The sequence below is a fragment of the Chrysemys picta genome, chromosome 4 (assembly GCF_011386835.1).
Source record: "Chrysemys picta bellii isolate R12L10 chromosome 4, ASM1138683v2, whole genome shotgun sequence".
NCBI lineage: Eukaryota > Metazoa > Chordata > Testudines > Emydidae > Chrysemys > Chrysemys picta.
In genome coordinates, this window is record NC_088794.1 from 31,322,018 (window position 1) to 31,335,043 (window position 13,026).

Here is a 13,026-nt window from a genome sequence, read left to right on the forward strand (position 1 = left end):
ATGGTACATCTGAAGTATACCCCTGCTCCAAATCATTGGCTCAGTACGACACTCCAGCATATGCTCTGGTGATTACAATCGCACCTGCCACTGAGGAGCACTGGAAGTGACAGTCAACTTAACAGGTGCCAAAGTCCATCACTCCACTATGTTTATTTGGGGGTATTCAACACCAAATCCTAACGCAGTTAAAAATACAGAGCTCCAGAGCCAAGAAGAATGTGGAATTCACCGCTTATCGCAGTCTGAAAACAGAAACCAGTAAATAAGTCATAAATAAGTTAAACAATAAAGCAGGGAGGCAAAGGTTGAAGTGCAGCAGGTAGGCGTCTACTCCAGACAGGCAGTGTTCTTTTCTTCCTGGGGCAGTGAATGCGTGAGCATGCTTCAGTGACAATACGGAGAAAAAAGTGGTGGATTACATTTGCCCAAAGACGTGGCCTTCCTTCTGCTTCCCGCATGGCGGTTTCTAATCAGTTCCCTGCTGCTGCGCTCCTTCTGTTGCTGCCCTTAACACAAGTTCACGCACAGAGCACCACAGGTAAGTCCGCATTTGTTGAGTCCTACGAGCACAGAGGAAATTTTTCTTATGGAGCAGGTTATTCCATAACAGCCTATTGCAGAGGGTTTCACACCATCCTCTGAAGCAACTGGTGCTGGCCACTGCCAGCGACAGGATACTGACCTAGTTGGACCATGAGTCTGATCCAGTCTGACGGTTCCAACATCCAAAGAGAACTGGCTGACAATTTTGTGCCAACACTGACACAAATGATTGTGTGCTTTTTCCAGAATGTTCTGTAGGAAATGAGAAACCAACAATAAATGAGAATAATCTGTGGGGGGCTGTTGTTACCACCATTACAATGGAGCCTGGTGTCACAGTAACAATTAAGAACTCATCCGACTCCAGATGGTTTGCCATTACTGGCACAGAATTGATTCTAACCGATTCCTTGGATTATGAGGTAAGTTTTTATTTGGAAAAAAGAGACAATTAGTAGATGAGTTAATATTGTAAAACACTCTTCCTAGAGTACAGGTCACCTGAAAGAGACATGATCTAATACCTCTGACGGTCACAGCACAGCTGGCTTTTAAAATGGCGTCACCTTTTCTATTTTACTGACGTTTGGTATCCTGAACAGGAACTTGTATGTGGAAATTCAACCTTTCCCCCCTACCCCCCACTAACTCTCTCTTTTTCAAGTGAGTGCTGGCAGGGGCGGCTCTAGCTTTTTTGCTGCCCCAAGCACGGCTGTCAGGCTTGCCTGCCGGAGGTCCCTGGTCCCTGGTCCCGCGGATTTGGCGGCATGCCTGCGGGAGGCCCGCCGCCGAATTGCCTCCGAATCCGCGGACCTCCCACAGGCATGCCGCCGAAGGTTGCCTGACTGCTGCCCTTGCAGGGACCGGCAGGGCACCCCCGGCGGTTTGCCGCCCCAGGCACATGTTTGGAACGCTGGTGCCTGGAGCCACCGCTGAGTGCTGAGGGAAAGCCTACAGGTGCAGAGATAATAAGACAGAAAATATCATAATGCTGCTGTATAAACCCATGGTACACCAATACCTTGAATACTGCATTCAGTTCTATTCACCCACCCCATCTCAAAAAGATATATTAGAGTTGGGAAAAGTACAGAGAAGGGCAACAAACATGATTAGGGGATGGAACAGCTTCTGTATGAGGAGAGACAAAATGGACTTGAACTGTTCAGTTTAGAAAAGAGATGACTAAGGGGGGATATGATAGAGGTCTATAAAATTGTGACTGGTGTGGAGAAAAAAAAGTGTTATTTACCCCTTCACTTAACACAAGAACCATGAGTCACCCAATGAAATTAACAGGCATCAGGTTTAAAACAAAGAAGTACTTCTTCATACAATGCACAGACAGCTTGTGGAACTCCTTGCTAGAGGATTTTGTGAAGGCTAAATGTACAAATGGGTTCAAAAAAGAACTAGGTAAGTTCATGGAGGATAGATCCATCAATGTCCATTAGCCAAGATGGTCAAGGACTCAACCTCATGCTCTGGGTGTCCCTAAACCTGTAACTGCCAGAAGCTGGGAACAGATAACTTCCCTTTCTGTTCATTCCCTCTGAAGCATATGGCACCAGCCATTGTCAGAAGACAGGCTACTCATCTAGATAGACCACTGGTCTGGCCAGTATGTCTGTTCTTATGTTCCCCACCCCTGAAGTCTATTCCAGGAGGTCCATAAGGTGTGCTGGAGAACATGGTGCAGGTTTTAAAGCAGAGACTTGTAAATACACTTCAATAGAGTTTGGATACTCCCCATGGCTGGTTTAATATCATACACATACATACACAAAATGACAACAGTCTAGAGCTGCGAGATGATTCTGTTCACCTTAGTAGAGTTCTAATTTGGAAATTTAATGGCAATTTAAATGGCAGCATTGTTAACTATTTCACTGCCAATTATTTTAATAGCCAGCAAATGTGCCAATCCTAAACTGTCCCCAGCAACAAAAGCCTCCAGCTCCTTCCCACCCTCTCAATAGTTTCTGCAATGCAGTCCTGCTTTTCCCAATATACAAATCTGCAGCATATCGAACAATGAAAGATTTCCTGTAAAAACATACCCTGTGGGGGACATTGTACTCACTGTTCAATATTAACCTCGGTTTAATTTACCTGGATCTGCTGCAGAATTTCCAGCTAGACTCACTGTAATGCGGGAGCAACGAAGGGGCACTATAGCAGGGTGGATGTTAATTCTGCAGTCAGGTAGACAGAGTGTTGGCTATGGGAACAGATGTAGCCATGAAGAAAGGGGCTGGGCTCATTGGTATCTGTATAAACAGAAACCTCGCTGAGCAACAGTCTCAAAGAACTCTCTCACTGCCCCACTTTTGGCCTGGTCTACACTAGATGGGGGATCAATCTAAGTTACACAACTTCAGTTATGTGAATATGTACTTAGATCTACTTACCGCGGTGTCTTCACTGCGGTAAGTCGACGGCTGACGCTCTCCCATCGACTCTGCCTGAGCCTCTCACTCTAGTGGAGTACCAGAGTCGACAGGAGAGCGCTCGGCAGTCGATTTATTGTGTCTAGACTAGACGCGATAAATTGACCCCCGCTGGATCGATCGCTGCCCACCGATCCGGCAGGTAGTGTAGACAAGCCCTAGCGTCATGCATGAGGAGAGTCTCCAATCCTATCTGCATCTGTGTAAATCTAGAGTAACTCCACTGAAGTCAATGGTATGATTTCACATTGACACCAGTGTAACGGAGATCAGAAGCTAATTGAAGGGCTGTAAAAGGAAGAAAGAAAAATATCTTAAAAAAAAAAAAGTATAAACACAGCTGAAGCAAAGCACTAGCTTTATTAGCTTCACTAGCTTTATTTTAAGCATAAACTTAAATTCCATTGAGTTCAAATGAGACTTGTCCCTAAATCCCAACTGGATTTAAGCTCCTACTTAAAATGCACAAAAGCAGGTGCTCAATTACTTTGTTGCCTCAGGACTGGAGTGAGCCACACCTGAGAAGAATGTTAGTGCCACAATGGATGTTTTTTAAAATGACAGATTTTTTGTTTCTGTTTTTAAAACACAGACAGAAAATGCATTACTAGTAACCCTGCTTTGCTGGAAAGGGGGTATAGAGGTGAGTATAATTTCTAATATGCTGCCATATTATTGCTAGATGGAAACTAGAAACAGAACACCACACTCGGGTTGGATGTTAACTATTCCCAACACATACCCTCTGTGAGAAACTGCTCATTCTCATGGTTGTCTTCTCCTGGAAAGAGTAAAAAACCCCCACTGCCCATGAGATTTCAGTGCCATCATATCCAAATTCAAACCCAAGCCTTCATTCAGCCTACAGCCCAAATGCACATGTAGTCCAGATCCAATTCTGATCCTCACACTGTCTCATGCCTACCACTCAGTGCCCCTCCTAACAGTCTTACTTTTTTGTTATTTTTCTCCCCTCTTCCTACCTCCCCACCAGGTCAATTCTGTGATTGTTTTAGTACAAGTTGGCAATTTGAATGATAACAGCCCGGTATTCAAGGAAACAAATATCACTGTAAAGGTTCCAGAGGTAAGAGTTTTATTAAAGTGTTGTCATAATAAAGGGAAGATTACAGATCAGATAATTTCAATTCATGTGGGACTCTAATCTTGGCAAGAGGAAAGTGATTTATCAGCATGTATGCAACCTGTTCTCATCCACGAAAATTAGAGGACGTGCATGAGGTGAAGACAATATTTCCTTGACATTTCAGGTTAGAAATATTGCCCGTGCAGTCAAAGTCATTTTAAACCTGACTGTCAGAAGTGCTGAACCATTGCTGCTTCTGTTGACTTCAGCTGTTTAGTTGTAGGTGCTCAGTACTTCTGATATCAATCCTTAACCTATTTAGCCAAAATCAAAGCACACAGAAGAAAGCAAACTGCAGCCAACAGTGGTACCCCTTACATGTGCAGCTCTGCAGGGGCTTTGTCTATGAAACCCACTTCTTAGTACATGTTACAGGTCCCCCTCTGTGCTGACTGTCACATTTTCTAAGGTACCTGTACCTCTGACCTCTTACTGGCCACCTTGAGGGATCCCACCCAAGTTTCAGGCCTCTAGTGGTCGACTTTCTTGGGGCATGATCTCACTATCCTCTTAGGCTGCAGATGTCTGCAATTCACTGTGATGATTGCAGATTTCTGCAATTCACCTCAGCAGAACTGACTTTAGTTCAGCACCTGCAGTCCTGCTCTCTCAGGGGCAAGGACAAGGTTCACCAGCGACCAGTCAGTCTTCATAAAGCAAAGTACTATTTAGTCAGAACAAAAGCACTGCACAGAGAAGACGTATCCTAAAAAAAAAACAGGCAGTTTATATGCAGGCTTAGCTCACCAGGTGTCACACATCTTCCATGTAGAGACCCTGGCAGGTTTCAAACACTTCAGGTCCTCTCACCAGGCCTGCCCCTCTTGGTCACACCGATCAGAGGAGAGGAAACTGTTGCAGCCACAGCTTGGAAATCTTGGTTCTTTAGCTCAAGCTATAGCAGCTCCTGCTTTTAGCTCTGGTTAAGTCCCTAGTGTGTCAGCCAAGATGGCAGCTGTCACATCTACACCAGGGAATTTTAGAATACACACTTCTGGCGCCATCTCAGTTCAGCAACACCAGTACCGGTAAAGACCCTAGTGTAGACAATGCTCTGGGAGCATCCAGCATTTTTACCACCATGTCAATTAAACTTGGTCAGAGGTGGCAGTGGGAGGATTCTCTCTAATTCCAGAGCACTGACCCATACAGCACAAGGAGACTAGGAAGGATTTACCAGTGAGGACACTATATCCAGCAGGTTTGCAGGTGACCATTTGCCAAAATGGAAAAAATAATCATGCATATTTGTTTTCAGGATACAAAAGTGAATACGATCATTATACCCGAGGACACTGTAACTGCTAGCGATGCTGACCTGGACAACGTGCAATATGAACTTACAGCGATCACCCCGGTGAGTATGTTCATCGCAAAAACATAAAACTCTTTGTTAGTGATTTACCCTGGCACCAACTTTGAGACAGGAGGCAAGTGGGACTTTCAACAAGAGTTGGTTATTTCAACTGCTGGAGTACATGTGGGATTTCCAGAAAGCTAAGGCAAGGACAGAGCAAGGAGGGCGCTAGTGGAACAGAGAAATCCATGTTTTAGATACTGAATTCTTCAAAAATTCACACTTTAAAAAAAATACATTACCAAAGCACCTATTCAACTTCAACATTACAGTAGCCCCTAGAAACCTACACCAGGTTGGGGAACAATTGTACTAGGCTGTACTACAAACATAGTAAGGAGAGAGACCCTGCCCTGAAGAGCTTAGAATCTCAATAGGGCAGCAGACAGAGTGGGAAAGGAAGTACGATTATCCCAGTTTTACAGACAGGGAACTGAGCCACAGCAAGATTAAGGATTTGCCCCAGGTCACACAGGAAGTCTGGGGCAAAGCCAGAAACTGAATCCAGATCCCCGGAGCCCCAGTCTGGGGCCTTAGCCACAAGAGCAGCCTTCATCTTTAAGGATTTTGTTGAAAGACCAATGGATAATTTATATTCCGTTAAACTGATGCCAATCTGGAGTATAAAGGGTGGTGTTTTGTCATTTTGTTTGATTTGATTTAAGTTTTAATTAACAAAGGAATTGACAAAAAGCTTTTTTTCCAAACAAAAAAAATAAGAAAATCCCGTCAAGGGCAGACAGGGGTCAAAGTTCTGCGTCAGTTGCACTTGTGCGACCTCCCGGATTTGAATGGAGTTGAACAGGTGTAAAAGGAGTTCACAATTTTACCCATCAGGCCAGAGTCTGGCTCAGAATGGCATAAATCAGGAGGAATGCTAGGAAAGGCGCCGGCGTAAGTGAGGGCAAAGCCAAGCCCACTATTTCCGACTACAGCAGAAGGCCATGTGCCAAGTTTTGCTCTGTTACACGGACTTAAATCTGAATTCAGCCCTATGATCATTGAGAGAAGAATGTTCAAAATTCAACTAACGATCCATACTGAGATGCCAGAGATGATTCCATTTTACTAGCAAGAGACCAAACAGTTCAAATCATCAACAGTTGAACTATGCATGTATCTCTCCTATAAATACCCGGCCTTGGATGTTATGTATGTTAAGCAGCTAACAGTATTTCAGAGTATGTGTCTGTGATTGAGACAGCTATCATTCTCTCCCCCCCCCCTTGTTTTTCAGGAAGCAATTGACTACTTTAACATACACGGAATTAATAACCCAAGCATTTACTTGCGCAAAACCCTGGACTATGATAAATATACATTTATGCAGTTAATCTTGTACGCAAGGGTGAGTTTTATAAGTGAGCAAAACATCTCATTATTCGCAATTGCTACATCCTGGTGTGTATTCTATCCACCAATATAGGTGTAATTGTCATACTAACAATAGTTGCAGGTCTAGATTCTCAGCTAGTATAAGCTAGCATAGCTCCATTGAAAAATCGATGAAGATACACTGGTTTACATCAGCTAAGGATCTGGCCCATTAGATTTTGCAGGGGCTCCAGGGAAGGGGGTTCTAAGGTTGGAAATATGCCTTGCATCTAACAGGAATGTTCTGATTTTCTGTATAGGACAGGACACCTGGCAACCCAGATGGTAATACAGCCACTGCAACAATAAACATAGACATCCAACAAGCCGACACCAAACCGCCCTGGTTCCAACCATGTACTTTCATTAACGCGGACAAGAAAGTTTGCATCAGCAGTGGCTACATTGGAAGGGTCAACATCTCAGAGAAAACGGTAGGCAGCGAACACAGGACTGTATGCTTTCAGTCTGTATCCCAGGACAGGTCTTTAGCACCACAGATATGGTCCAGGCCCGATCAGAGCAGAGGCCTAAGGCCCTGATTCCCGGATTCACGTGATGTTGAAACCTCAGCTTTATATTATGTTTCTAGCTCCCATCGTGGTGCAGAAAAGCTTGAAAACATCAGCCAGGCATAAGTCAAGGCAGTGACTTCTCCCTGAGTCTGCAGCACAGTCGTCGGGGAGGAAGCCAACTGGTCCTGCAGCCACCATCAGGGAGCAGACCAGGCCCACTCCTTGGGGAAGGGGCTTGCCATATTTGGCAGGCATCCTGCCACCATGCCTTTCACCATCCCTCTAGTTCACCCTTCTACTGGGGTGTAGGCCATTGGAACAGCCCCAATGTCAGGGTGTGCCTAGGGCTTCAATCCAGCCCTCGATACAGGGCCCTTTCTCTGAAAAAGTTGTTTGTCTGCTTAGGAGAGATGCCTCCTGCTGCACCCATGTGATGCAGCCTGTATCTACGCCATCACCATACTACACCAGACGTGCTTGTTGCTTGAGATTACAGCATGGTATTACCATCATAAGAGAGATGAGAGCATTGGCATAGAGTCAGTGTGGATGTGCTTAGCAAAAACAGTTGCTCAAAAAGCCCTTTGGGAAATGAAGGCTTTGTAATGCGAGCTCCAGCAGTTCCCTCTCAATAGCGAGGGACGATAATAACGATGCTAGAACGTCAACTCTGAACCCCTGTCTAGCATTGACCAGCTCAATTCCTGAGGGGTTTGGAAAATCTGTTCTGAATCAGATACCTGTACACCTTGGTCTCTCTCTTGCCCGAGGACGGGCTGCAGGACTGGACCCTTTGTGGGGTTTGCTCAGCTGTTCCATGAGACAGCTCTCTTCATGTCTTCACACCCCACAAGGAAGACGGTTACAGTCAAACATGGTTTGTTTTCCTCAGTGACCATTTGAGACTATGTTCAGCAGAATAATGCATGTTGGGGAGGCTGGGAAATCTGTCTGGGGATTGGTCCTGCTTCGAGCAGCAGGTTGGACTAGATGACCTCCTGAGGTCCCTTCCAACCCTGATATTCTATGACAATAAGTCACCCTCTCCCCTAAGAACCATGCCCAGTACCGGCTGTATCACTTAGTCATGAGCAGACTTTTGACTCCAGTCATAAAGAAGTCAGTGCAGTGGCAAGTCTGGGTCAACCACTGAGACTGAAAATTCCCCAACAACAGAGAGTCCAGTGCTTTTGATGCATACCTAGAGCAAGGAAGGAGCTACACAACCCCAAGTCCTATTCTCTATCATCTCTGTTCTGCAATAGTCAACCCCTGGCAATATGCACTGTGTTTTCCAGTAACAGAGTGCACGTGAGCCAAGTATCACTTGGATTGGAAAGTTCTGCAGGCATCTAGTGTTTTAGTTTTAAGGGTCTTGGCTTGTTGTTGCAGACTGAACCGCTGATGCTAAAACCTGGGCCCCTCTTTGCCATCGACCCTGACTACACTTTGAATGAAAAAATAGTGTATAGCATTGTTGGCGGTAAGTAAAGTTCCTATCTTCCCAAAAATTAATTTCCATCGGTAATATTGCCAAGTTTCCCCCACCAGTGGGGGGAACCTCAGAATTAATATATAGTCACAGCAATATAGCTCTAGATCAGAAAAATAATTATTGCAATTAATTGCCTGTGTTCCTGTAATGTCTAGAGGCCCCAACAGGATAGAATCAGGGCCTCCATTATGCGAGGTGCTGTACAGACATAGTGGGAACCTCATAGGTTTCTTGTCTCTTTAGACTGTAGAGACGGGGAGAAAGGGAGCAGCACATCTGTACAACCAGAGCTCAGTGCAGAGTGTTTGTTGGGGGGCCTCTTTTCTCTTAGTTGAAAGAGATCTTTATCCTAATGGCTGGGGCTGACTTTTTCCATTCCAGTCACACCGATTCCAGCTAGTCTTCAACCTGCCTGAACCAAAAATTCCAGAAACCCTCTTCATTTTCATTTTTAGTCGAGAATTTTGTATTTGCACCACTGTACATTGCAAAAAGCTCTGACTGGGATTCTGTGTGTTAATCTTGATTTTAAAAGATAAGGCTTGGCTATAATCAGCTGATTTCTCGATGATCGAATAGCACATTATTTCAGTCAGTTTTTTTGGTTTGTTTTTAAAACAAAAACAAAAACAAGAGGTCAGTTGATTGACCAATACAATTCATCCATATCAGACAGATTGTTAGTTCTCTGATCTTCTTTATTTGTTCTGTAAGGCGTGGCCTATCTGCATACCCATGTGGCAATACAGAACGGAGTAGGGAATATGATGCTGACAGTGTTGTAAAAAATCGCTTCATTCCTTCCCAAGGCTTGTGTTGTCACTAAGGCACTGGACTGGGACCCAGGAGATCCAGATTCAACTCCTGGCTCAGCCCCTCAAACTTCCTGGGTGACCCTAGCCATGTCACTTAGTCTCTCTGTTCTTCAGTTTCCCCCCCCATCGGTAAAATGAGGAGAGCACCTCCTTTGTCCTGTTAGATTGTAAGCTCTCTGAGGTAGGGACTGGCTCTTTCTATGTATGTACTAGCACAGACGGGCTCATACATCAGTTGGGGCCACTAAGTGCTACTGCGATAGAAATAAATAAGAAGCGTTGCTCTCCTACCTCCTTCATCAGGCTTGCATGTGTCTTCCTGTTGTTCTCATCAGGCCGAATCCACACTGAGGTAGCATTGTGTCCATGTTATGTGTGTCCAGTCCTAAAGCCTGGCAAGGGCAATAAGGAGATGATGTCATGGGTTGCCGTAGCCAAGGTGCAAAACACAAGAGCCACAGCGAAATCTCTGAAAGCTCTAGATACGTTTACTAAAGCATCTCTTATGGTCAATACTAGTCCTAATTAACCTTCCCATTTTCTTTAGGAAACAAGGACGATGTATTCTTATTGAACAGTGATACAGGGAATATAACTATGAACAAAGCAGCAAATACTACAGATGTGTTCATTTTGCACGTCATGGTAAGTCTGTTGACATTCCAGAACCCCAGGTCTCAGCTCCAGAGTTCTTTGGCTTCTGATTAAGAGTAATTAAGCACACGCTTTCTTCTTGAAACATCCAGTGTGCAGTGGATGTCTGGAAATGGGTGTTATCCTGCCTCATTCCTACAAGCAGAATTCCTGCTGGGATTTTCAGTGGGAATTTTGACCTGTGTAAAGATGACTGGATTGTGCCCTCAAATCAGGACGTAGGAAGCAATCGTAACCAAAGAGCCATCCATTTGGGTTAAAATCATCGTAACTTAACAGAAAGGACTAGTGCTGGAGGACTTGGGCATGATCTGTGTGCACAAAAGCAGTTACTTAATCAGCCCATATGAACAAGCTCATTTTCCAACTAGAATATAATCGAAGGAAAGTTATGAGTTTTAAACCATTTTTGGGAGAAAATATGTGCAAAACTCTAGATTATCAGGCTGTAAACACAGCTGCTAGTGGAACCTCTTGGTGTTATGCAGCATAACGGTGTTTGCTGGTTCAGATCATCCTACCCTAGTAATATTTTGCACTTCTCTAGCCCTTGGCATTGAAGAATTGAAGGCACTTTACGTATATAAATTAGGCCTCAAGCACCTCCCGTGTGATAGGTGGGAAAATTTTAGGCACAGGAAGGTTAAGAGACTTGTTCAAGGTCACAGAGAAAGCCAGTGGCAGAGACTGGACTAGAACACAGCAGTCCTAACCATCAGTCCCCTGCTCTAAATGTTAACTTAGTCCTATCCGAGCCTCCCTTCATGGGCCTGATCCAAAGCTCATTTGATCAATAGAAAGAATCCCTTTGACATGAATGGGCTTTGGTTCTGGCCCCACGTCCTCTTGTGTCTCACCAACAACAGGAATAGTTGTGTGTCTGTATTGTCTCCTTTCTCTATAGGCCACCCAAGCCAACAATTCACTGAGATACTCCTTCACCACAGTAGAGATCAAGGTCATCACTAAAAGTAGCCACGCACCATACTTTGAAAACTCCAGGTACACAGGGACGGTGTCTGCCGGGCTGGCCACTCTCAGTCTGGTCATGGACTCTAAAGCACCTTCAATACCCCTGAAGATCTTTGCAGCTGATGACGACTTCCCTAATGTAAGGAACTGGAAGGGTCTGGTCTGTTGCTCTACATACTTGTGTGGATCTGGATTGGGGGTGGGGAATGGGAGGGAAGGGTTTGCCACTGACTTGAGAGGCAACCGGATCAAGCCTATTGGAAGCTGCTGATGGCATCCACTGTGACAGGGAAGCCCAGAAATCCTGAGTCTGGATCTCATAGCCTTTCAGTCTCACTGCAAGGCCCATCATTTGCTCAGACACAGAAGGAGGGCTCAGCTTGAGGGGGACATTACTGATAGAAGCAAGGGAGGATAGGTATTTATCTGTCTGCAACAGAGTGATTGATACTGGGTAAAGAGAGGAGACTGACCGTTTTAATTGGTGTAAGGGCAGCCAGGAACACAGGATGGGTACTTGTTATGGTGCACCCTCACCTCAGGGGCATTCCCTGAGGCCTGGATGCAGCATTGCACAGGGTGGGCTTTGTCTCTCTTGAACCCTTTGTTGACCATTTCTTCAGGCCTGCCATGGCCTCAGCCTCTCTCTCTCTCCCCCCCCCCCCCCCGCCAAGTCTTCCATGGCCTGGCCCTCCAGCCAGGTCTCCTCTTAAGTTCAGCCCCCTTCCTCTGCAAGTCCAAATAAATACCCACTCGGGCTCCACTGACATTCTTGGCCCCTTCCCTCGGCCCCTCTACAGAGTTTCTCCTATGCTACTTCCTTCCAGCAGGTTCCTCCCCACAGGGATCTCCCTGCTCTTTGCAGGCCCCATCTTAGGCTCCCCCATAGGAACCTACCCTACTCCCTGTGGGCATTCCAGCTTGACTCCCCCAGACCCTTCCCAGAGAGGCAACTTCCCCTTGTTCCGGTCTCCTCTCAAGGCTGAATTCACAGCTCCATTTAAATGGGCCTCATTCTGAGGCCCTGCAGCTGGGGTCGGTCACTGTAATTAAGCTCCATCTAGGGTGACCAGATGTCCCGATTTTATAGGGACAGTCCCGATATTTGGGGCTTTTTCTTATATAGGTGCCAATTACCCTTCACCCCCGTCCCAATTTTTCCACACTTAACTATCTGGTCACCCTAGTTCCATCACACCCAGCTGGGATCACTAATTCACTGCATCACCAGTGAGGCTGGGGGATAGCTCAGCTGCTAAGCCTAGCTTGCTTTAAAGGGCCAGCCAGCCTGTGACAGGAACAGGACCCAACAGTGAAATAACATTTTATAGACACAGCAACAATCACCCCAGTCCAGAAGCCCAGCGCGAGGCTTATGCAACATTTTTGTCCCATTTAAACCTTCCCAACAGGATTCAGTTGTGCTGGTTCTTTGCATGGGAGCGAATTTCGCCCTGAGGGAACCATTTTTATAGGAGTAAGGATTTCCCTCATTGTTATGGGCAACAATGTGGGGGAAAACAGGCAGCCAATGCAGACGCTTAACTCACTTTCTTATCTAATTTTTCAGAAACTCAACCCTCAAATCATGTACAACATTCAAAACAGCAGCGATTTCACCGTAACCAGAGATGGCCTTGTCCTGACAAACACAATGCTGCAGTCAGCCGTGACTATAACAATGTTGGTATGTCAGCTTTC

At 45.5% G+C, this 13,026-nt stretch overlaps 1 protein-coding gene across 3 annotated transcripts in view; it reads left to right on the forward strand.

The window, feature by feature from the left end:
- Positions 1 to 13,026, forward strand: part of CDHR5 (cadherin related family member 5) — a 27,038-nt gene continuing 14,012 nt past the window's right edge. Inside the window, exons 1-11 of one of the 3 annotated variants that reach the window (XM_024111420.3) lie at positions 1 to 541; positions 793 to 968; positions 3,589 to 3,639; positions 3,991 to 4,083; positions 5,402 to 5,500; positions 6,738 to 6,848; positions 7,135 to 7,308; positions 8,782 to 8,872; positions 10,247 to 10,344; positions 11,258 to 11,464; positions 12,896 to 13,012. In XM_024111420.3, the coding sequence (XP_023967188.2) occupies positions 373 to 541; positions 793 to 968; positions 3,589 to 3,639; positions 3,991 to 4,083; positions 5,402 to 5,500; positions 6,738 to 6,848; positions 7,135 to 7,308; positions 8,782 to 8,872; positions 10,247 to 10,344; positions 11,258 to 11,464; positions 12,896 to 13,012 (1,386 nt within the window). In that variant the 5' untranslated portion in view covers positions 1 to 372. The remainder of the gene's footprint in view (positions 542 to 792; positions 969 to 3,588; positions 3,640 to 3,990; positions 4,084 to 5,401; positions 5,501 to 6,737; positions 6,849 to 7,134; positions 7,309 to 8,781; positions 8,873 to 10,246; positions 10,345 to 11,257; positions 11,465 to 12,895; positions 13,013 to 13,026) is intronic. The other 2 variants (XM_024111422.3, XM_024111421.3) reach the window with 2 other exon arrangements.